Here is a 24,103-nt window from a genome sequence, read left to right as displayed (position 1 = left end):
TGGACAGGCCAAGTCTGGTTAATCACATGCCAGTTAATCGATGTTGACCTGCACAGTTTGTACCAGGAGCCTCCTTCTGTGTTCACTTGGGCTGAGAGCTCCCCACCCTCACCCCACCCAGTGCTCCTTGCTTTGAAGGAGAAAGGCAAGTTATACGTAGTGTAGTTAAGTTTGTGATAAGAATGTAGGTAGAACAGAAAGGGCCTTTGGTTTAAGTACTGGTGTGTGAAGAATGGGTCGTTCAGTTTGATCTATAACTTGAAATGAACTTACACTGCAAGGATGTTGTAAAACTCAATTGCAGAACATGCCTCAAGAGTTTACCTTGAGGGGAGTCTAGCCCTGAGACACAAAATGGGAAAGGCCTCAAAGAGTTCCAGTTCTTTCTTGACCCATATTTCTTCTTGGTGTGCTTCCTAACTTTGTGAACTCTGGGTACGAAGGGCATATGTGTGTGAGGGGGTCAGGTCATTGATTGCTAATCATGTTCTAAAGAGCCCTGTCCTTAGGACAGAGGGTGAGCTAAGAGCTTCCTGGAAATGTCACCTTCTGGTTGAGCTTGCTAATCTTCTACATTTATATAGCCTGGTGTGGACTGAGTAGTTGTAACCTGGCTGGCTGGGTGTGAACTTTGTTCACACACACTGTTGAGCTAGGCACCCAGTGGTGTGCAGGCCCACACAGCTCACAGGTACACCCAGCACACTGGAAATGCTGGCTTTCTATGTTTGCAGACAGGGAGCCCTTACTACTAAATACTGAAACATTGATTTGGTGATGGCAACAAGAAGATATTCATACCAGCTGGGCTCTGAGCTGTGTCCTTAGATAATCTCCATTCTCAGTCTTCCCTGTTCTAGACTCTGTCCTATACTTGGCAGCTATTTAATTCCAAGTCCAGGAAGCCTAGGATTGTGTGGAAGGCACAAACGCCCCCAGAATGGCTGTTTTGCATCTCTCACAAGGACCACTGCAAGGCTGGGCCCACTCCATGTCAATCTTGACCATGGAGAAATGATTGCTCTTTCTCAAGTCTGGCTCTATGTGTAACATAAAAATAAACCAGTGTTGTAGGATTTTGTGAGTGAAAATTTTAATTCCAGCATGAAGAACTGTGCAAAAAGGACAAGCTAGAGCAAGTGTGTGTGTGTGTGTGTGTGTGTGTGTGTGTGTGTTGTGCACACTGATTGACACTTGCTTTATCTTTGCCTTTGTGAACATCAAGGAGATAGAACATGCCTTAGTTAATGATCCATTGCTGTGAAGAGACACCATGACCAAGGCAGCTGTTATAAAGGAAAATATTTAATTGGAGCTGGCTTACAGTTTCAGAGGTTTGGTCCATTATCAACATGAGGAGGAGCATGGTGGCATGCAGGCAGCCATGGTGCTGAAGAAGGAGCCAAGAGTTCTATATTGGCATCCCCAAGCAGCAGGAAGAGAGTGACACACTAGGCCTAGCTTGAGCATTTAAAGTTCCAAAGCCCTTCCCCATTGACACTCCTCTTCCAACAAGGCCACACCTCCTAATTCCTGCCAAGTAGTGCCATTCCCTAATGGCCAAGTCTTCAAATATATGAGCCTATGGGGGCCGTTCCTTTCCAGACCCCCACAGAACGCTAGTCTCTGAACCTCGATGTGTGTTCTGTTCCCTCTCTCCTGCACAGATAGAGGATACCATGGCTGTCCTGGGATTCACAGCCCTTCCTTGCTTGTTGGAGCTCTACTCCTGCCCTTCAACTCGCACAAAATATCTCTAATTCCTGCTGGCCTCATATCGAGAGGGAAGGATGCTGACTCAGAGGATCACTCAGAATGATTCAGAAAACTACAGCTCGGAACATGAAAGGCCACACACAGATGGAGGCATTGCAGTGGCAGCAGAGGACGTGCTCGGGGAGGGAATGGGAACTAAGTTTAGGAACAGATCAAGGGCTATTTCCTTCAACCTCCTTCAGCTCTACATCCCATGGATGCAGCTATGAGCATGTTGCCGGGGAAAATCAACAGAGTGCACTGTGGCTAGTGAGCTGGCCAATGAGGCGTTTGACTTCAGGATATATGTATGTACATGTATCATGTGTGTGAGTGTATGCCTGTACTAATACATGCACATGTGGAGGCCATGTTTCTTCCTTTGTTTTCTCTACCCTACTCTTTGAGACAGGATCTCTCCCTGAACCGGGAGCTTCCTGTTTCAGGTGGACTGGCTGTCCAGCCAGCTTCTGGGACCTGCCTGTGTCTCCTTCTAGCACTGGGGTTACAGGTGCACACCTACCTCCGCACCTGGCTTTGTTGTAAATGCTGGAGATCTGAACTCAGAACCTCACCTTTGCATGGGAACCACACATGGTTCTGTTATAGAGATGTGTAGAGTTAAGTGTGGTGAGTTAACTGTGTTCAAAGAACTTACAACAGTGCAGAGAAACTGCTTGGCCCCTTGATTTTGAGATGTCATTTGCTCTTCTCACTGTCATCTTGACATCTCACAACTGTAGGCCTCACCCTTAACAGGTTGGAAACAGCTGTAAAGTGCCCTGGGTAGTTCCCTGTTCCTCCCTGGGAAGCTCAGAGACTTTGGAGAGGGCTGGAAAGGTAGGGACTGCCTGCTTTACTAAACAGGCTTTGAAAGCCCAGAAGCAGTTCGGAAGACTGGAAACCGAGGAACAGAAGTGCATCTTGGGGTTTATTTACCATTTCTTGATTCTAAACTTATTTTTTTAATTTTATTTGTTTTTTATTTTATGTGCATTAGTATTTTATCTGCATGCATGTCTCTGTGAGGGTGTTGGATCTTAGAGTTATAGACAGTTGTGAGCTGCCATGTGGGTGCTGGGAATTGAACCCAGGTCCTCTGGAATAACAGTTAGTGCTCTTAACTGCAGAGCCATCTCTCCAGCCCCCATTTCTTGATTCTTTTTCTTTTCTTTCACTCTTCTTCTCTCCTCTTTCTTTTAAGACAAGAGCCAACTAAGTATTCCAGGTTAAGCCCTAAATGTGTGATCGTCCTGCCTCTTGTCTTCCAAATGATGCCATTATGTGTGTGTGCCTTTACCCAATTAAACCTTCAGAGCATGATTTTCTCATTCTTGTTTCCACTTGTCCTTTTTTTTTTTTTTTTTTGGACAGGCCCTGATGGATAGCCCTGGCTATATGTAGCCCAGGCTGACCTTGAACTTCTGCCATTGTCTACTGAGTGATGGGATTATAGACTGGGATTATAGAGCCACCATGCCTGGCTTCCAAGCATATTTCCCACCAAATTCCTTTCTCTTCCCTTCTTTAAGCCTGACTTCACACAACATCCATCAAGAAAACCCGCTCAGATTAATCCTGTCATTGAGCAGTCTCTTGTTCCCCTTGGCTTTCCTATTCTTTGTGCTGTAATTCTTTTGTACTTTTTCCAAAGGGGCTTCATAACCTCTCTCGGCTCTGAAACATGCTTTCCCTTGCTGGGTTAGAATCCAGTCACTCCCAGCCTCTTCCCACCCCATTCCTTTTCTTTCCGTGATGTTACCACACACTAAAAGAGACACATTGTATTGCCTCTACCGGCTTAATTATAAGGCATCTGGAATGAGTTTGAACACTCTGAATCTCTATAATTTTCTTCCAACATTTTGCACCTAGGAGACCATCAAATAGGAAGAAATTTCCATCCCTGCTTGGCTTCATAATTGTGGACACTTCTGCTTCACAAATGCTGGCAGGGCCCGAATGTCTGGAGTAGAAACAATGACTTAATCCTGAAATTGTGCTCAGATCCTCTGAGAGCCCTGTGGCTGATCCACAGAGAAAGCCGAAGCTTGGCTGTCTCCTGGGCTCCAGTAGTCACTCGTGAGGGGGAGTTTCCATCCAGTACTGTGGTCCAGTCCCCAGCCAAGGAAGCAGTGTCTGGGGGAGAAGAGACTCAGCTTCAGCTGGAGTCTGTGGCAGAGCAGCACATCCTGTGTTTAAGGTGGTGGCCTTCTGTGACTCAGACTGCCGGAAAGCCTGTGTGTCTGCCTCTTGTTAACGAGAATCTCCATTTTCCAAAACCTGGGACCCTCTACTTTCTGAGTACGGTGATGTACTGCCTGTTAGAGTAAACCAAACCCAAAATGTTTGCAGGTTTGTGGCCCTGGTGGTCAATGCATTCCCACGAGAGAGTGTTCTCGGTGTCATCTGTACTTTTTCCAAGTGGTTTACACAGTCAGGGCTGCATACATTCTCTCGAGTCTGAAAAGTGCTCATGAGGCACAACCATTCTTACAAGTTTAACCAGCCATTCCATCTCTGCCTCTGGCTCCCTGTGCTCATGACTGAAAGCAAGCAAAATAACTTAACCTGCTACAGTAGCAGAAATACCACCAGAAATACAAAGGATACTGAAAAGTAGACAAAAACCCTGGAGACATCTCAGTTTTGTAATCAATCAACCCTGAACCTCTAGCAAAGTACCAAACCCATCTTTGTCTTTACCTATCTGTCTGAAGCCTGGTCTTGTCCTATGAGCTCATGTGTAGTGTAGCACTTGGTAAACCTTTGACCTCATGGAAATAAAGAGCTGCGCTTATTAGGCTCAGGGACTTCTGCTTGCAGCTGGCCCTGCGTGCCTTGTGTATGATTTCTCCTAGCCTGTCTCCTGAAAACCCTACACATGAGCTGTCTGATGGCTTCATGGCTTCCTTGAAACCAGAGAGGCTCCTGGGTCTTGAGAACTATCTCCCTCTGCATTGGTCCAGGATGTAGTCATGTTGAAATGTATTTTTGTTCCGTAACTGTTTGTCAACACATTCCCATTTGCATAGTATAGTCCATTTGAGGGCTGGATTTTTGGCAGTATTTTCGGCTGTCCTAGATTAGGTGATAATTCACTCACTAACAAACAGCATATGCTTGTGTTAATAGAGCCCTTGTGTGTCCAGCAGTCTCCAAACTGCCTATTAGACTCAACGCCCTTCCAAATGAAGTTGCAGTCTTTCTTTGGCTCCTTAGTGCATCCTTAGAACAGTGGGTTGCATCCCTCCCTGTCCTTCTCCTTCATTATGCAAGCTTGTCTTTATGCAAATTGGCACACTGGGCGACTTTCTGGTGCCAAGCCACGTATGCAGTCTCCACCTCCTCCATCCAGAGTCACAAAATGAGTTGGCTGTTATTTGTTGGCTTTCTCTTTCTTCTCCCATACCTACCTAAGCACTCTTCATCATCCCATCCCTCCCCTTCCCAGATTCCGCCCATTCAAGGCACACAACGTTTTTCTTTCCTCTGGAATCTAGACTCCCAGGGTTTCCTGTTGCATAGGCTTGTTGAAGTCTTCTCTTGGTCTCCAGACTGGGTCGCCTTCCATTCGCTTCACTGGCTTGTCTCTTCCCTACCTGCTGTCTTGCTGAGGCTTACCACTTCCGCCTCTCTCCAGGCAGTTGGGCCTTCCAACAGAACAGAACATCCCACTGTTGGTCAACTTCTGCTCATGTCCTCTCTGCAGCCTGGAACTTTCATCATTGCCTTTCTTTACCCAGCAAAGCTGGCAGATTACCCATTGTGCATTCTGAGGGGCTGAAATCCTTTTCTAGATGATCAGTTACATGTGGGCCAGTCATCTTTTGAGCCACACCTGTCGTCAGGGCTTCTTCCTCATCTTATTTTTCTGTAGCTGAACATTTTAATTTTCTTCTAGTATTGACATCTTAAAGGGCTACATGCCAATGATAGAGTTTTTGGAAGCTGTATAAGAATAAAAACATATATAAGGAAGAGAATGTTAGAGCTGCCTTCTTGGAAACATTCTACATATATTTTGATATCTCCTCATTGGCCTTAGCTTATTTGCATGTAATATAACACTATATACTTCTAATTAAAATATTCAGACTATATATTCAGCACGTGTACAGATATGTGGAATGAATGTGTGTGCTTAACTTAATATACCTCTAAATACTGTCTTAGTTACTTTTTTTATTGCCATACAAACGCCATGACCAAGGCAGCTTACAAAGAAAATGTTTAATTTGGGGGCTGATGATTGCAGAGGGCTAGGATCCATGAGATCATGGCAACGATGGCAGGGAGCATGCAGCAGGAAAGCATGATGCTGGAGCAGCAGTGGAGAGCTCACATCCATACACAAACAGGAAGCAGAGACAGCTAACTGGGAATAGTGTCGGTTTTGAAACCTCAAGGTCAGAAATACACCTCCTCCAACAAGGGCACACCTCTTAATCCTTCTCAAGCAGTTCCATAAACTAGGGATTTGAGTATTCATACCTATAGGGGCCATTCTTACTCAAACTACCACAAGTACGTTATTTGCAAGTTATATGGGAGGTAGATGTTAGTTAAAGTCATCAAGTAGGAATGCTGAATTAATTGTAATTACTCTGGAAAAATTAGCTGCTTTAATAATCTGTTGCTAGCTGTAAAATATTTTGCATTTTTAAATTGCTTATTTAATGACTGTTTATGCAGCAATTTAGCTATTAATTTAAAATATACATAATTTAATTTTAATGTTTATTTATTGGTCTGTATGTTCTCATATATATGTATAAAATGTACTTTGATTATGTCCCCTTGTTATCCACTTGTATCTCCATCTTCATCCTACTAACCTTTGCTTTGGAAGTCCTGCTCCTACTTTTTCCTGTGGCCACCACATTTAATTTGAGTTACCTGTGTGAGCTTAGATGGAAGGTATATACTTGAACAAAGGCAGTTTAACAGTGGCTACACCACTGAGGAATATAATAGCCCCTCTCCCAGCAAGGGTTAAGTACCTGTATGCTCTGCAGGGAGGGGTGGAGCCCCTCCCCCATTGAGGATGGAGTGTTGGTGGTTCATCCTTATGCAAGTCTCAGTATAAACAGCCATTGCTGTTGTGGGATTGTGGGTACAACAGCCCTGCCATGTGACAAAGTCAGCAGCTCACAACATTCTTTCCCAGCCTCTGGTTCTTAGACTGTAGGTATCCCAGCACTTGGGAGGCAGAGGCAGGAGCATCACTGTGAGTTCAAGGCCAGCCTAGTTGACATAGTGATACCCTATCTCAAAAAAAAAAAGTGTGTCGTGTGTATAATATATATGTGTATATGTGTGTGGGATATGTGTGTATGTATGTATATATGTGCATGTATGTGTGTATATGTATGCATGTGTGTATAGGTGTGTATGTATGTGTGTGTATATATGTGTTTAAGTGCATGGGGGTATATGTTATGGGGTCTATATGTGTGTGGTATGTGTATATGTGTGGGGTATGTGTTTATGTATATGTATGTTTGTGTATATGTGTGTTTATGTGTGTATATGTGTGGAGAGTGTATACATGTGTATGTTTATGTATGTATATATGTGTTCTTGTGTATATATGTATGCATGTATGTAAATGTGTGTATGTATGCATGTGTGTGTGTGCAAGGTTTTATATGATCCTTATACAGTAGCTTCATAACATAAGGAACATTATTCTTGTTTTACCAGTGAGGAGGAGCTGAATGTCCAATACTAACTCATGACTGAGTGTGACACCCTCAAAGGTGCACTCAACCCCCAGGTCACTCTCTGCCTTTTGCCAAGCCACGCCTTGTTTTGTTCAGCTGATCACTGCTGGGTTAAGCAGATTTACACCGTTGGAACGAGATGGGCACAGAATAGATTTTAAGTTGTATTTTCTCAAATGTGTTCAATCTTCTGCAGATGTATGGATCACATACGTGACCTTGCTTTGTTCATGTGGCGTGCCATGGCATGTCACAGTTTTTGCATTCCTGTTGTCTGACTTGAATCCTAAATATTATCTTCACTGTTTTCCTTTGTTGGACTATGTCTGAGTTTTTGTATCTCTGAGAAACTAGGCTTTAATTTTACTTTTTAAAAACAAGATAGTACTGATTGTTATAGTTTCTTTTTTCTTTGTTTTTGCTTTTGTTAATTTATTTATTTATTTATTTATTTATTTATTTTTGAGACAGGGCTTCTTTGTGTAGCCCTGGCTCTCCTATGTCCTGGAACTTGCTCAGGCTGGCCTCAAACTCAGAGATCCACCTGCCTCTGCCTCCCAAGTGCTGGAAGAAAGCCACCTCCCCCCTACTTTTATATGGTTTCTAGTGAGAACAATGAAGTCGTGTACATGTCTGCTGATTAGGGAGCTGTCAGTAACTGTGACTGACAGGCGCCAGTGCTCCTTGCTGGGAGGCAGCAGCTCTACGAAGAATGAGAGGCCCTGAACTTTTGAGTCAGAATTGTCTCAGTTCCAGCTCTGCCATTGACTTCCTCATGATCTTGAACGGTCTCAGCCCACAGTACCTGGCCTCTCTTCCATGTATGTCCTGTTCAGGACATCAGAATGGGATTCCTATGGAAGGAGGAATGTAGAGACAACATGCGTTAGGCACTGCCTCACCAGGTGTTAGTTATTCCTATGGTTTGTTTTTATGCATAAGAAAAGACTAGAGACAGGGTCTTTAGTTCGAAACCATGCTACTGGGAAACTAGCTTTGTAGCCTAGGATGGTCCCAAACTCAAAATGCTCCTAGAGAGACAGAGACCATTGATATTTAACTAACTCTGCTCAGTGGTTCTTACATAGCCTGGTTCTTATGGGGTGTTAAATTTGAATTGACCTTCAGGCCAACAGTTTATGCATTGTTTGTAGAGAACAGTAAGCCTCATCTTAAGAATGGATCTAAATAATTTGGAACCTTTTGCAGTGAGCCCTGGCAAGCACAGGGCTCTAGCTAAGCAGAGTTGAGCTAAGTTCCTTCCCATTGTTTAGAAACAGTAGCAACAGATCTGAAAATTGTCCTCTGTCATTTCATCTTGCTCCTGGAAACTTAATGCTTTCCTGTTCTTCACTGAAATCAATGAGGAATGTGGGTGATAGGGTATGGAGAGGAGGCGGAGCCAGATGGAATATTCTCTGGGCCTTCCTGATAGCAAGAGGTGATTTGGTTTCTAAAATAGTTTTCAAAAATTACCATTATGCAAATAAAAAGTAAGTAATCCAAAATCTAAGAATCATTGACTTTAATTCTTCTTCCAAACTGAGCAAAATCCCAGGACCCTCTTTCTCATCCTTCTCATCCCATGCACAGTGACACCAACACGATCTGCCTTCGGTTTCTAAATTCTGAAAAAGTTAGATATTCCTGCTTAAATGTATAGTGGACAGAATGAATTTTCCTTTGGTCTGTGAGAGTTAGCAATGAATTTCTGCTCTGAAAAGGCATCTTTCAGACCTGAATAGTCAAGTGTAATGTTTATGTTACATGTTGGGCCCTTTTGCATGAGTGGGATCAAGAACCCTGTCTCCCTGTGTGTGTTTCTGTGTCTCTGTCTCTCTCTGTCTCATTCCCCCCTGTCCTCCTCCCCTACTGTGTGTGTTATTTAATGACAGGATCTTGCTGTGTACCCCAGGCCAACCTTGGGCTCATTATGTAGCTCATGATCCCCCTGCCTCAACTCCAAGTTGCTGGGATTGCAGGCATGTGCTATCATCATACCTGGCTCCTCTGTGGATCTTGTACATTGTAGGTATATTTACAGAACAAGATCAGTTCTTTTCCCGAGACCTGGACTATTTTCTAATTCATTTTCTAGTTTAGAGGTGACATAGATGCTTCTTAATACCCCTGGACTGCAGCGACCCTGGAATGAGAAGGGATCGTGACACGTGTTGCGAAAGCCTTTGTATTTGTACCTTACTTACCCTCATGGTCTTGCCCCATCTCAGAAATTCTTGCAATGCTAAATTTGAAGATTTAAGAGTTTTTTCTATTAAAATATGGCTCAGAATGTTTTTCAGCTTTGCCTCGCCTGAATGGCCCTGGGTTGTGTGTTGATTTCCAGCTTTGAGAAGGTCTTAGAAATGTGTGATTGGGGAGAAATTCCAGGAATGATGTGGGAGGCAGGTTTCAAATAAAATTCACTTTCCCTCAGCAGATGGCAAAGATGGCGGCACTTTCTCCGGGTGGCTGACTCGCCACCCAACATGAGAGTTGGGAGGACCTGATGCCTGCACCTTCAGGTCCAAGCGGCTCTCACAGCTGCTGTTTCCTTGGCCTCTGGTGGCGTGGCAGCGAGAGAGGACCTGGGGCTGGCAGCTGTAAGCCCGGCATCTCTGTGACTTGATGTAGCCTTCAGGGTTCCAAACACCTGGGCTGGGCACCTGCATTATTGCCCTGGTTTAAAGTAGAGTGCCTGAAAGCAGGGTTGCTCACAGCTTCAAACTCAGGCTTGTCTGTTTTCCAAAAGGAAATCAGTTTTAGGGAAGTTTGATCATGGGGTCCTTTAGAGTTTAAGTAGCCATGGAAAGCTTTGGGCAGCTGGCATGAAACCAGAATTTTCCACAGGTCACATTTCCTTAATGTGACAGCCTTCTTAAAAGCTTATCTTTTGGTTCTGTCATCTTTTTATCCCACTCTCTTATCTCTGCCCCAGTGCCTTAGAGTGGAATCTCTGTCTTCTAGTGTCTTCTTTGGGTATCAGTCCGTGCTTCCCCCTATGAGTAGTCCTTAAGCTCTGAGAGTGGGATTCTCTGTAAGGCATTACAGTGCTGGAGCCATAGAATACGGTTCTGCACCCAACCAAATTACATTCCGGAGGATATCTAGAATTCCTTGTAGAGAATTTGAGTCACACAGAATAACAATGTGGACTTAAAATACTGAATGGTGGGTGTAGTTCTGGGAATTGATTATTCCTATCACACTTCTAATCTTCTTTTTCTTAAAGGAGTGCACCCTACGTTTTCTTAAAGGAGTGTACCTAACACCATTTTATGAAGCCAGCCGTGGTTGTGGCTACTCTTGCCAACCCTCCCTTGAGTATATTTCCCAAACCCAAGCACCTTGTCATTATGCCAAATCTCAATTGTGTAACTGTAATGAAAATTCCAGAAGAGACCTTGTGAGTCATACTTTGTGTCCGAACCGCCTGGCACGAGGCAGCACTCAAATACTTGTGAACAGATGAATGGCTTGAGCGCGGAAGACATGGCGGCCTCGGCATCCTCGTGAAGGGAGCGGGCAGTGCGGAGGGGCAGTTAAGCAGTGGCCACACCTTTCCAAAGGGGAGGTCTTGGTCTAGTTTTATGTTGGGGTTGTGTGGGTGTTCTTGGCAGCGGGCTCAGGTTTCCTTCCCATTCTTACTTTCATTTCCATGTCTTGTGCAGCTCTTTTTTTGTTCTGCTGCTTATGTCTCTGGGTAAGTGCTCCCATGTGATGGCCATAGATTGTAATTGTTTCCGTCTCGTAGCCAGTATCAGCTGATTTGGGCATTTGTTCTCATTAGCCCCGCTGTAACCAACTGAGCTAGCCAGCCACTTGACATCTGTGGCATTTGTGACTTGCCAATGCTTGAGGAAGCTCTCCTGCACAATGGCATGTTTCTTAAGGAGCTGTGGGCAGGGAATGAAGATGCCCCTCAGAGGAAATCATGGATAATCAAGCTGTTTTCAGGTGAAAGGAACCCCAGAGCTCTTTGAATGAATGGTTTCTTGGGTTTGGTGGTGACACTCTTGCTTTGTTGATGAGTACAACAGTGGGCTGTGGTCCCCAAGGATGTCAGTTTCATCCCTGACTGTGTCACTGCCCCAGAGGATAGCCACAGGTAGTCAGGCAGTCCCTTCCCCTTCACTGACCGTGGCTTTCTAATTTACAAAAGATAGGACCTGCCTCTCTGCTCATTGTGAGAACCACACTCTAACATGTGGGCAAGTGTTTTGTAGGCAGTAAAGTCATGTCCACCGGAAATTATCAGCTTCATGATGGCTCTTTAAATGGCAGGGCTGTTATTCATGCCAAAAGCCCTATCGGAAGTCTCCAAGTGAATGGTGAGTAAGGCAGAGGTCTTCGCAGCACCCTCTGGGATTCAGAAAGCATCTGCTTCTGTCTTGAAGACTTTCTCAATCTCCTAACCTTGGCTTGCCCTAGGGTGGCAGGTCATCACAGGCTTCTCCACACCGAAGGTGAGGTTGAAGTGTGTGGTGAAAAGGGCAGTGGGCCCGGTCTGTGGAAGGTTGGAAGGAAGAGACTCACACATGGGGTTGCCCTGAGGGAGAACACTCCTATTCTCATGGTTCACAACCTGGTGTTCTGACACAAGCCTTCTAATTAAACAGCAGTGGAGTGCAGTCTATAGGCTGGCCCTGTGTTTGCACCTCACCTTCCCCTTCCTCACTGCAAATAGGCAAATGTAAAATGACCCCATACAGATATTCGAGGTACTTTTATTAGCCTTTCCTGATAACCGATTATTTAGCAAATTTTTTTTCAGAGAACATGCAACCTTATTACAACAAGTATGCTGGCAGCCATGGCATAAAATGTGTCTCCTGTGAGTTTATTATTAAAATACAGACAGTTGGAGGGTGCAGAGAAAACTCAGCAGTTGAGAGCCCCAGCACGCTTCCAGAGGACCCAAGATCAGTTCACAACTCACATGGTAGCTCACAACTATATATAACCCCAGGGTCTGAGGCAGGAAGGTCAAAGGAGACTTCCGCCTCTTCTAGATAAGTGGTTGAGGCTGGAGACTGGTTCCTTTTGGGTTGGACACTCATGCTCACACATACCTTAGAGACCTTTAGAGATGGGTAATCCCTGGGAATTTTAATTTGCTTTCAGGCTCTACAGTCACTGAGGGTCCCATAAAATGATTATTAAAATGAGAGATTAGAAGTGATGGGTTATTCTAGGGCTAGCTGTTAGGAATAGTAGAGTTGAAGATTAGGCGATGATATGTGGGTGTGTCCTATGGCTTGGATTTGAATGTCCCCCAAAGCCCCAAGTGTTAGAAGTTTGGCCACTATCTTGTGGTATTATCTGGAGCTGAGTCTGACTGGAGTCTGACTGACTAGAGGTGAGTCTTACTGGAAAGAAGTTAAGTCATCATGAGTGAATTCCTGAACACAATATTGGAATCCCATCTCCTTCCTGTCTGTCTGTGCTTTTCATCTCCCATGAAGTAAACATCCTTCACCTCCCACTAGAAACCCAAAGCAATGGGGCCGAGTGGCCATGGACTGAGACCCCTGAAAACCATTAAATCAAAATTAGCCTTTCTTGTAATAGGTTGATTAGTTTCTAGTATGTTGTTACCGTAATGGACACTTGACTAACATAGCATAGCCAGTATCTTTTAGGAAAAGCCTAGATAAGAGAGTCACAATCTGATTCATCGTACGTTTGTTGTGGCTTAAGAGGTAATTAGAGAGTCGTTTGTGTAAGGAGCCATTACAGGTGTGAGGGAGATGGGAGAATGAGTCCAAATTGAGCACCTTCTTTCTAGAACTCCCCAGTTTGGAGACAGAGAAATGACTGGGCTTCAGTGGGATCCCTCTGGTGAGTGCTGCAATAGCAATGTGAACTGAAGTATGGAAGAGTGCGGGTTCAGACCCTGGAATCCACAGAGGCTTGCTGAGTAGCTGTTGAAGGTGTCACACACAGAGATGGGAGGATGGCTTCCCAGGATGTAAGAGGGAGCAGTGAGGTCCTGGAATACAGTACTTACCTGGAGTAAGCCATGTAGGATCCATGTATGGAGGGGAGGAAAACTGTCCTAAAACTTTCTCCCATAGGAAATGGGGTACTGTGAAAAGCAGGGCCCTGTTTGGGGAAGGTGGTGACAGTAGGTGAATGAGTGGTCGAGCAGTGTGGCCGAGGGCTTGGGCACATGCAGGGGCAGCAGAGAAGCTGGGAGGCTGCTGAACAGCAGTTGTGCCTTCCTGGAATGAGAGAACTCTTTTAATGTTCAGATCAGAGACTGGGCATATAGATCAGAGATAGACCTCTTGCATGAAGCCTTGATTTTGATCTCCAACACTATATTAAACAACCAAAGAAGCAAACAGAGATGAGGTTGAGTTCATTAAGAAAAAAGATGCTTTGACACACAGAAACCTTTGTTGTTTCTTCCTGGTATCATTGGTTGGAGATGATGTCCTTCTGGGAGGAATGGAGCTGCAGTGGAAAACAGGGAAGGAGAGTGAGGAAACAGGCAAATGTATGCAAAGTTCTGTCCCTCTGGGTACCACTTCAGTGATAGTCTGGCCTCAGCACCTATCTCCTCCCGTCCCTCTCTCTTCTGCTGCATCCCTTTCTTTATCATATGCACACGCATTTCTTGAGTTCTTGTGAAATTTATTCCATTCTGTCCCACTGTTTGGTCCCTGTATTTCTCCTTGCTTGCTCAAATGACATTTTGGCCTGCATGTCTATTAAGTGAGCAAACTACTTGACTCACATATTCTCAGGGTATAAATGAAATAAAACTCAGACAACATATTTCCTAAGACCTTGAAGTAAAGATGGTGTGCAGTAAATAAATGTCTGGTACATATTTCTGTGTTTATGGCACGTACTGCCAAATTTTATCCTATTTCAGACCTCATCTCCCTTCCTTTGAGTTCCCTGAGGGCTCAGCAGTAATTTTAGATCTTAAGAACTTAGCATTGTACACACTGTGGTAAAATTCAAGTGTTGGTGGGTGTGGTTTGTAATTAACTATAACTATCAGACCGAAGCAAGACTGACGAAGGAGGACTGAGCCACACAGTCTGAGTCCTGGTCTCAGAGGGAAAAAGAATCCATATTTTGGCCTTAATTCTTCTTGTCCATGAAGGTTCTGTGAGTGACTCCTCATTGGTCAGGTCTGGTACTAGGCTGGCCATCTTAGAGTCCACAGGCGCCCTTCGTTCCCTCCCATTTCTGCTGGTGACTAGAAGGCCTGCCCCAATCTGCACGGCTATGGAGTTGACCTAGTTAGCACTGGGTGATGAAGAATGATGAAATGTTGACACATGGACAAGAAAACTGGGGTCAGGTGAGCCGTGGCCTCTGATGGAGATGTACTGGCAGACCCAAAATAGCTCCATTTATTATGTGCAGCTCAATAAGGAGCTGGGTTGGGTAATCTCAGTGTGTGTGGGGCGGTGTGTCTCTTTGTAGGAAGCAGTCTCGTGCAGTCATCTAGGAAGAGGAAGTTGTGGTGGATATTTTCTGTACATAATCAATGGAGCTATCCATACAGGACCTGGTTTGAGGCATCGGGGTCCTTGATATAGCAGTGCTCATGTCATGAATACTCATTCATTACAGGGCTCTCCACATGATCCCACATGTAAAAATGACAGACATGAAAGTGTGGGTGCTTTTCATGGGAAAGCAGCATTACCATGCATGTGCACAGTGAAGGCTTCGGTGACGAGGCAGCTGGATGCCAAGGGCAGAAGTGCAGTCAGGAAACGGAGGCTTCGTTCTCCACAGAAGCCTTAGGGCAAGGCATTGGAGTTAATAAACTGAGCCAGAATTAGAATAGAGTATGTAGGCTTGCAAACTTGCCTTCCTGCCTGTCTCCTCTATTTTTGTGTTTTAGATACGTGTTAACCAGAAAGGTTGTAAAGTTTTAGACTCTGGTCTTTCTACAGTGGGACTCACTGATGTTTGGGGTTGGATGAGAAGTATCAATTCCCCTGTGGATGGAGAAGAGACAAACACTTGTTAATTCATTGTTTAACCCCAGAAGTTTTGGGATGTATCATAAAGTCACTGCCTCCAAGCTTAGCTACTAGACACCTTTCTGGTATTGTTGCGGATGGGGATGCCAGCAGGGCAGGTTCTCATTGGTTTGAAGCTGTCTGAATTCTAGTGTTCCCTTACTGAAACCTGATTTCTAGTCTCAGTCTAATGGTGCCAACCCTTAACTTCAGACCCACTTCTATTCTGTTAAAAACAATGCCATGCAGGTAAAGAGATTGCTTAGTGGTTAAGAGCAATGACCTGGGTTCGATTCCCAGCACCCACATGGCAGCCCACAACCACCTGCAACTTTGGTTGCAGAGGCTAGAGAGGAGGCTCAAGAGTTAAGATCACATTCTGCTTTTGTAGAAGACCCAAGTTTCCCAAAACCTATGTCAGGTGGCTCATAACTGCCTATAACTCTAGCAAGGGTATCTGACACCTCTGTTTTAGGCAGTCACCTGCATACACATAGACATACCCACACAAAGGCACACCTGTGCACATACGCCACACACAGAGAGAGGGAAACACACAAGTACACATGTACACACATACAGGCACACACACAATTAAAAATTATAAAAACAAATCTTTAAAAAAGCAAATAAAATCTTTATTATAAAATGCATAGGAATTTATTGTAAAATTTTATTTACTTTTATGTATATGTGTGTTTGAGTTTATGAATGTGCACTGTGTATGTGAGAGTGCTCAAGGGGGCTGCCAGAAGAGGCTTGTCTGATCTCTTAGAAGTGGAGTTACAGGAACTTGTGAGCCACCTGCAGGTCTGAGTCCTCTGTAAGAGCATAAAGCGCCATTAACCACCTAGCCATCTCTCCAGCCCCTTGGTGTTTTGGTTTTTGTTGTTTATTTGTTTAACTTAATTAAAATTTTTATTTAGTGTGTGTCTTTGTGTGTATGTGTGTGTGTAAGATGAAAGCACAAGTGAGAAGGAAGTGGACCAGCTGGAGAAAGGAGAGGGATGGAGGTGATGAGGATGGAGATGTGCATCATACAGTGACACATGTGTCATAATGAAACCCATTTCTGGCATGCTATCTACAAAACTAAATCTATCACAGCTCTTGGTCAAGACATAGAACAATCTAGTGTCTGTCCCTTGCAAATGAAATGATGGAAACTTGGGCTCTCCTTAGTAAGGAGTATTTATTGACAGAGGACAACCAGGGAGATGTCTAGTTTACTGTGCCATTAACATGAATACGGTGTTTTAAAATAACGCTCATTCTCCCATATTTCTAGCGATTGTGGACGATGAGAGGCTGTCCGCAGAGGAGATGGATGAGCGGAGGCGGCAGAACATCGCCTATGAATACCTGTGTCACCTGGAGGAAGCCAAAAGGTAAGATCCAGGTTGAGTCTGTCTGTGTTCCAGTTCTTGGAGCTAAGCCTTGGCATGATAGTGTGGGACTTGATGACTGGAAGGTTCCAAGGAACTGTTCGGATTGTGGGTGGCCAGGGAGACACTTTTACCTGTACTTTAGATCTGAATACGCCAGTGCCAGCTCAGCATGCAGGTCTGACTGTTCATCAGCCCTTGATCACATGTGTGTGTACCACACTCACCTGTGCAGGTGCTGGTGATAACTCACTGTGGTCTTGTGGTAGCAAGCTGTGAGGTACCAGCTTTGGTCATAGAGAATTGAGAGAGGCCAATGTCAAGGGGCCAGGGAGGCAGTCTTCTTTCCTCAGAGCTTCTCAGGAAACTACAGGACAAATTAGATTAGTTCAGAGTCTACATCTCACTGGCTTGGATACAGTGCAGCAACAATAACGTAAACCGGACGTCTTTTCCCAGGAGTGTCCTCAGGTCTCACCTCAGTGCACTCTCCTCCAGCCCGTGATGAGAAATGCTCAGTGAAGCAATGACCTATGTGACTGAAGTTCATGGGTCACTAAACTATAAAGCAGCTTTATGACAGCAATCTCCTTAACCTGTGGGTGTGTGGCCAATTAGGTATGCTGTCTATAAAATTCACATAGACTCTTTTAGACTCTTTGGATGAAGAAAGTTCTGGCTGTCTTCTCCTAGGAGAAAGTGAAGATAGAGAGGCCAAAGTACAAATACCTCTTTATCTGAGGGATCGGGAGGACTCTGCCCTTTGCTGACCCAGTCCTTGTTAGAGTTTGATATACTGCTTTGTGGCACAGATGAGTTAGGTGGCCTCTTAATCTACATAGCAATAAACAAACACTCAGTGAAGTAATCATGGATGTTGGTTATGAGCTAGAAGGAAGAGGACTTTACTCAGCTTTTTATAAAATACTAATCTGTGGTCTAATTTGGCATTATCATTGCTTTTGCTGGAAATTCTCAGTGTTATTTCAGCTTTTAACAGTGCCATGCAACTTTATGCTCTAATAATCAACTTTTAAGAATTATTTAACATGCCTGCAAAGTCTACATTTGGGTCAGAGAACACTGAAGAGCCCTTGCCAGTCTAAGAGTATTGAACACACACTTTCAGTCAAATTCTTGCTTAAAAAAAAAAAAAAAAACAAGATGAAGGAAAAGCTTCCTAGGCACCCAAACATGATGCACATTCTGTGACTATGGTAGGACTTTCCTTTTCTTTGCTGACGTATGTTCAACACGATAGGTGTGCTTTATTTATTTATTTTTTTTACATATGTTAAAAAAAAGCATCATGGGGGAGAGTTGGTAGATCTGATTTTCTGGTCTCAAGTTGCACTGTATGACCACGGGGAAGTCCCATTTTGCTCTGTAATTGCATGGTGAAGACACCTGTCTTGCTTTCTATCTGATTTTATTATACATATATTTTTAAATCACTGGAAAAGGGTAAAGTGCTCTGTGAATGCTGGTACAGGCCAGACGTCTGCTGGTGTGGTGGTTGAAAGCATAGCTTTCTCTTCAGTGTGTCAAAGTAACAAAAACGAGCCTTTACAGTGTGTTATCCTCTTCAGTATTCCTGAAATTTATCAGTGAGTATTTTTTTTTCTCTTTTTATAAGTCTGTCATGAGGATAACCTCAAGATTCTTCGAAGAAAACTTCTTTAGAATTAGTGTCTTTGAAATAATAGGCTAGAAATAGTTTTCAGAGCTGGGGAATGGCCCAGCATCTCTTACCACAAGTGTATGAACACCTGAGTTCAGATTCCAGGAATCCAAAGCTGGACACAGTCCACTCCTACAGTGAGATGGGAGGCAGAGCCGGAAGGAGCCTGGAGGCCGCATATCGTGGTTGGGTGGTAAAATGCTGCTGCTGCTTTAGAAGTACCTGGCAGGTCTTTAGTTTATTAAGCATAGAGTGGCCACGTGATTTAACAATCCCAATCTCAGGTATGTACTCTTGAGTACTGAAAACCTCTTTCCACATGAAAAAAATGTGTCTCCAAACCTTTATTTGTATTAGTACAAAGGTAAAAATCAACCTAAATCCATTCACAGCGAATTAATGAATAAACAGAATATAATGTGTCTACACCATGAAATAAAGTCCATATAGAATAGGATGTGCATTTATGCTATAGTATTGATAAATATAAAAATATTAGGATAGACAAATCTGTAGTGGGAGGCTATTGGTGAGGCTTGGTGGGGGATGGAAGGAGCGGTGTGTAACTGATGACGGAGCTGGGATTTCTGTGCAGGATTTTAAAAACTTCTAAAATTGGATGAGCTGATTCTTAGCACATGTTTTCCATCCAGTCATCGTCTGAGTGGGTGCTTGGGGTCTGGGCTGCTCATCAGCTGCAGGAATCTCAAGGCTCCTAATAGGGTCCATCCATTTCAGGATCGCTCGGTGGTTTTAGTGGGACTCTGTCCCTCACAGGACCTTTGTTACTGTCTGTCGGTGAGTAGAGTCTTTGCCTCTCAGGTGCCAGCCACTGGGCACAGCCAGCGAGCATCTTCCACCAGAGAGAACACATACGTGCAGGGCAGTGTCTTACCTGTTTTCATAGTCATGTCTACCCTTTCTGGTGTATCTTACTGATCAGAATCAAGTTCTGAAGCTAGGGCATGTGCTGAGTTAGGGGCTGTACAGGGCTGTGAATTCGAGGAGGAGATCTTTGGTGGGGCACTCTAGAAGCTACATTCCGTGTCCTGTGCCCATCTTCTTCGCTTTTGACCACAGAACAGATACATTTAGCGTGGACTAAAAGCATGTATCCTTTTTTTACTGATAGACTGACAGACACCCAACCAGGTATCGGCTGATTGGTACTAAGTACTGTGGGACTAAGATCATTGCCTTGATTTTTTTTTTTTTTTTGAGAGAGTTTTTGTTGGTTTTGGTGTAGGAGATAGAGGACCTCTTCCATGCACTTCCAGCCCTGAGCTAGCTCACTCGCTGTCTTATAACTCAAAACTAAATGGACTTTAAGTGTGCAGGTATCCTGCATGCTGGCTCTGTGCTGCTTTTTGTACGAATTCTGCTGACACAGGACTGGGCAGGCGTGTGCTGCTCCTATGGGCTTTGAAAGGTTCTGGCTGATGCCAGAAATCCCACTGTTTGGAAAAGTTACTCCTTTTATTTAAAGAATTAGTACTGCTGAGCGCTTCTTACTAATCTATGTAAACTGTATTTTGAATCATGAAAATGAGTACATTTTTAAGAAAGCTAGTCCTTTGTTGAGGACAACTATAAAAAACTTGAGTCTGAGGGTTCAGTTTGGGAGAACGCTAGGCTGAGGAAGGAAATCCACCTGGGGCCATTAGGAAGGTCAGAGAACAGGAGAAGAACTCTTGGCAAGAAACGGACAGGAATTTGGACATCACAGTTGAACACGTAGTTATGAATGGGGCCACTATTGTATCTCCTCAGAAAGGTCCCTGTGGTATCTTATTTCTTTTTTAAGGAAGGAGAAAATGCACACACAAATTTTGCTTATGCTTACTCTTTTCTGCCCTGAGTTTGAAAACAAGTGTGTGTGTGTGTGTGTGTGTGTGTGAGAGAGAGAGAGAGAGAGAGAGAGAGAGAGAGGGGCGTGTGCTGCTTCCCTTGGTGAAGGGGCTTGTTTAGAAATACTGTCTCCATTGAGCTGGATGAGGCTCTTCCCTATATGCCTAAGCCTGAGGTAGGTTTTTGTTTTAAATGTGCTGTGGAAAGAAAACAAAGCATGGGTGTGATTGCCTCTGTGTCCCATTTACAACACAGATATCAAAAGGACACCCTGCTGATGAAGTCAACTCTCAAGCTCTCTAACCTGACCTGGCAGTGGGCAGGAGAATCGGGTTTGAGAAAAGACGCACTTCAGATGTTTAAACAAGTAGAATCCACAAGTGTGGCTTCAGCGTACAATGAATAATTGTGCTTACTTAAAAGGAAAATGGTCATGCCTGGGAAATACTTCACAGAATCTACTGTAGTCCCCCTTCATGCTTGGACCTCTCTGTTCTTATCCTTAAGGACACCCTATCTTTGCATGTATTCACACATCCAAAAGCTAATAAAAAATCTGGAATTTGGAGGGTAATAACCTGATATGCAGCTTATGAAGAGACTTGTTGCTCTATACAGTATTGTGAGGAATTTCCTGATTATATTTGTAGCCCGTAAACAGCTTTCTCGTTTCACTGGTAAGCGCATCGCCCCCTCTTCTTTGTCCTCATCTGGCTGTGGCTTCTGATGTGGGAAGGGAAATAGAAAAAGCACAGTTGCTCATGGTAGCACCGGGGTCTAGAGAGGAGGGGGGGTTAGTCCACAGGGCTGGTCCCGCTCAGGTCCTCTCCCAGGTGAGGGGAGAGTCTGTCCTCTTTGGGGCTGTTTTCTAGCCAGTTTGCTTTGGCAGCCACGTGAAGCAGGGCTCCACCCTTTTTGGCAGGCAAGGGCTAGGTACGTCCTAGCAGCAGGGAAAGGAATAATCTAGAAGAAAGGATTGTGCTCGGTAACTTGAAAAAGAATGAGAGATCACTGGGCGTTGGTGGCACATGCTTTTAATCCCAGCACTTGGGAGGCAGAGGCACAGAGCGAGTTCCAGAACAGCTACGGCTACAGAGAGAGAGAGAGAAAAAAAAAAAGAGACATGGTCTTACTGGGTATCTTCATGGGACAAAAAGAGGCAGTCCTGTCATCCTGCAGTATTTGCCTTGGGCAGAAGTGGAGGTGTTGATGCGGAGGCCCAGCTGGGTGGTGACTGGGGAGCAGAGGGTGGGGGGGATCCTGGAGCTGCAGTTGAAGGAAGGTCATTAAGGATGTAAAGGAAGAAGCCATGGGATTTGGCAGAGGACCAGGGCAGCAGAGGACATTGGGAAATTGCATGCTTGACTGATTTGTGACTTAGAGGAGTTCCCTTCGTGGTCTCTGTCAGCTCAGCCTGGCCATGAGACACCTCTGTGGAAGGGTGTTTTGGTTGTAGTCCACAGACTGTGTGTTCCAGCCACAGTTACGCGTTGGATATTTGCCTAGTCGATATGTCCATCTTAGTCATCTCCAGCCAAGGACAAGTTAAGCAACTGATATTTGACCCCAGTGTTTATATTTGTTTCTCAGACTCTTCAAAGTTGGAGGCCTGGGAGGGGCTTGAAACTTTCCATGGTCTCAGATGTACTTTACAAACAAAGGTGTCATGTGATTGACTATTCACAGGCGCCCACAGTGCTCTGAGCACTCACCACACATGGTCTCAAGTCTTCCTGCCATCCTGGGGAGACGGCCATCCTCATTCTATATGCAAAGAAGCCTCGTACTGGAAAGACCCTAGTGTTTGTTCAATGTCCCCACCAACAAGCCTCCCAAAAGCATTATAACCAGGTATTTCTGATGTCAGACCGTAGCCACGGAAACCTGAAACATTACCTCACATTTTCTTTCTCTCTGAGACATGGTCTTGCTATATTGTCCAGGCTGGCTTTGCATTTTCTGTATAGCCCCTGCTGGCTTCTTACTTGGTGTCTTCCTGCCTCCGTCTCTAAAGTACTGGGATTGCAGATGGTCATGAGCATATCTCGCTCCTACCACCTGGTCATGTCCTTATTGTTGTGAGCTCTACTGGTCTGGATTTTATTCTGCATGAGCGCATGCTTCCAACTCCTGATTGTTTCTCACTTCTTGAATTTAGTGGGATTAATATCATTGCCTGTTTAGGGCTCTGTCTTCTTTTCTCTTTCTCATTCTCTCTCTCTCTCTCTCTCTCTCTCTGTGTGTGTGTGTCTGTCAGTCTCTGTCTCTGTCTCTCTCCCTCCTTCTTCCTTCCTTCCCTCTCCACTCTCTCTGTGTCTCTCTCTTCCTCCCTTTCTCTGTTGCTTCTGATATTTGTTTGTTTCTCTCTGTCATAGGCCATGCTGGCCTTGACTTTGTGGCCTCACCCCTCAGCACCCTGAGTGTGGGGATACATGTATGTGCCATTGTTGTACTGGCTACTTTGTTCTGACGGGATCCTGTTGGGATCCATTCATTATGGAGGGCTTTGCCTTGTATGTAGCTTCTTTCTACTCCTTTCCCATCTCTTAGTTTTCATAGGAGTTTTTAGTTTTCTATACCACAGACTTTATCCCACCTCATTCAAGAAAGCCTTCATTCTTGCCGATGTCCATGGTTGGTTAGGTCTGGGTTTCCCGCTCAGTTCATCGTCCGTCCTTCTGGTTCTGCAACTATTCCAACGTTTCACAGTGTTCCTGGCTTTTTGTTGAGACATCAAAAGGTACAGATAACAAACAGCACTGTAGTCTCTTCCTTCCTATGTGAAGCAGATGCCACCTCATACTGTGATGCTGCAAACTCCTAAAACAATGTCTTCATTCGAGGTGCAGGCTCTGAGGGGAGTGGCTGCGGCCGAACCTTTGCAGGATCCTGACTGTCATGGCAGATTTCTTATGTCTTCCATCTCAGAAGGGCTGTAGAATGTCAAGTTGATTTCTCAGTAAAAGTAAGATGTTCCTCAAGTGGGGAATTTGAGCTTCCACTTCCACATGCAAAACACTTAGACTTGGGAGCTCATGGAGATTTGGTGGGTTCAGTGGTAGGTTTGGGAGGAGGGACATTGACTTCTCACTGGTAATTCTCTTTCACTCCATGAAAGCCATATTGATCAGGAAAACATTGGCTCAACCGTGAAAATGGAGGTTGCATTTATTTGATAAATTCAATTTATGTTCTTAGTTTGATACTGAACTTTTAGTTTGGGGAGGTAGCTGCGTGTATGTCTGGGGTTTTGTTTTTGTTTTTTGTTTTTCTTTGCTTTTTTTGGGGGGGGTGTCAAGACAGGATTTCTATGTGTAATCCTGGATGTCCTGGAATGCTCTGTAGACCAGGCTAGCCTTGAACTCACAGAGATCTATTTGCCTGCCTCTGCCTCCCGAGTGCTTGGTTTAAAGGCATGTGCCACTACCATTGCCAGTTTTTTTTGTTTGTTTGTTTGTTTGTTTTTTGTTTTTATGAACTTAAATTCATTTAGGTGTTAGAACAAGAGTCTGAAAATTAGTGTCTCTAGTTATTTCAAATTCTCCCCACTGAATCTTGCCTGGGTTGGTTTAAATATCCCTTGACATTTTTTTTTCCTGTTCATGTAATTTATAGTACATTCTTTTGTCTGCCTTTGGTATTTCACATGGCATATGGTGAGGCAGCTACATTATTTGTGAAAAATAATGGCTTTGATGGAAAAAAATAGAGGCT

General features: G+C 44.3%; 1 protein-coding gene across 1 annotated transcript in view; it reads left to right on the top strand.

Annotated features, from left to right (window-relative positions):
• The window catches only part of Iqgap2 (IQ motif containing GTPase activating protein 2), a 257,708-nt gene that overhangs the window by 32,693 nt on the left and 200,912 nt on the right, over nt 1-24,103 (top strand). The window contains exon 2 of the mRNA XM_060385592.1: nt 16,764-16,863. Coding sequence (XP_060241575.1) covers nt 16,764-16,863 — 100 coding nt within the window. The remainder of the gene's footprint in view (nt 1-16,763; nt 16,864-24,103) is intronic.

Source organism: Meriones unguiculatus, chromosome 6, assembly GCF_030254825.1.
Source record: "Meriones unguiculatus strain TT.TT164.6M chromosome 6, Bangor_MerUng_6.1, whole genome shotgun sequence".
Classification (NCBI taxonomy): Eukaryota; Metazoa; Chordata; class Mammalia; order Rodentia; family Muridae; genus Meriones; species Meriones unguiculatus.
The sequence above is the reverse complement of the archived record's forward strand: the minus strand, read 5'-3'. Positions and strand labels throughout refer to the sequence as shown.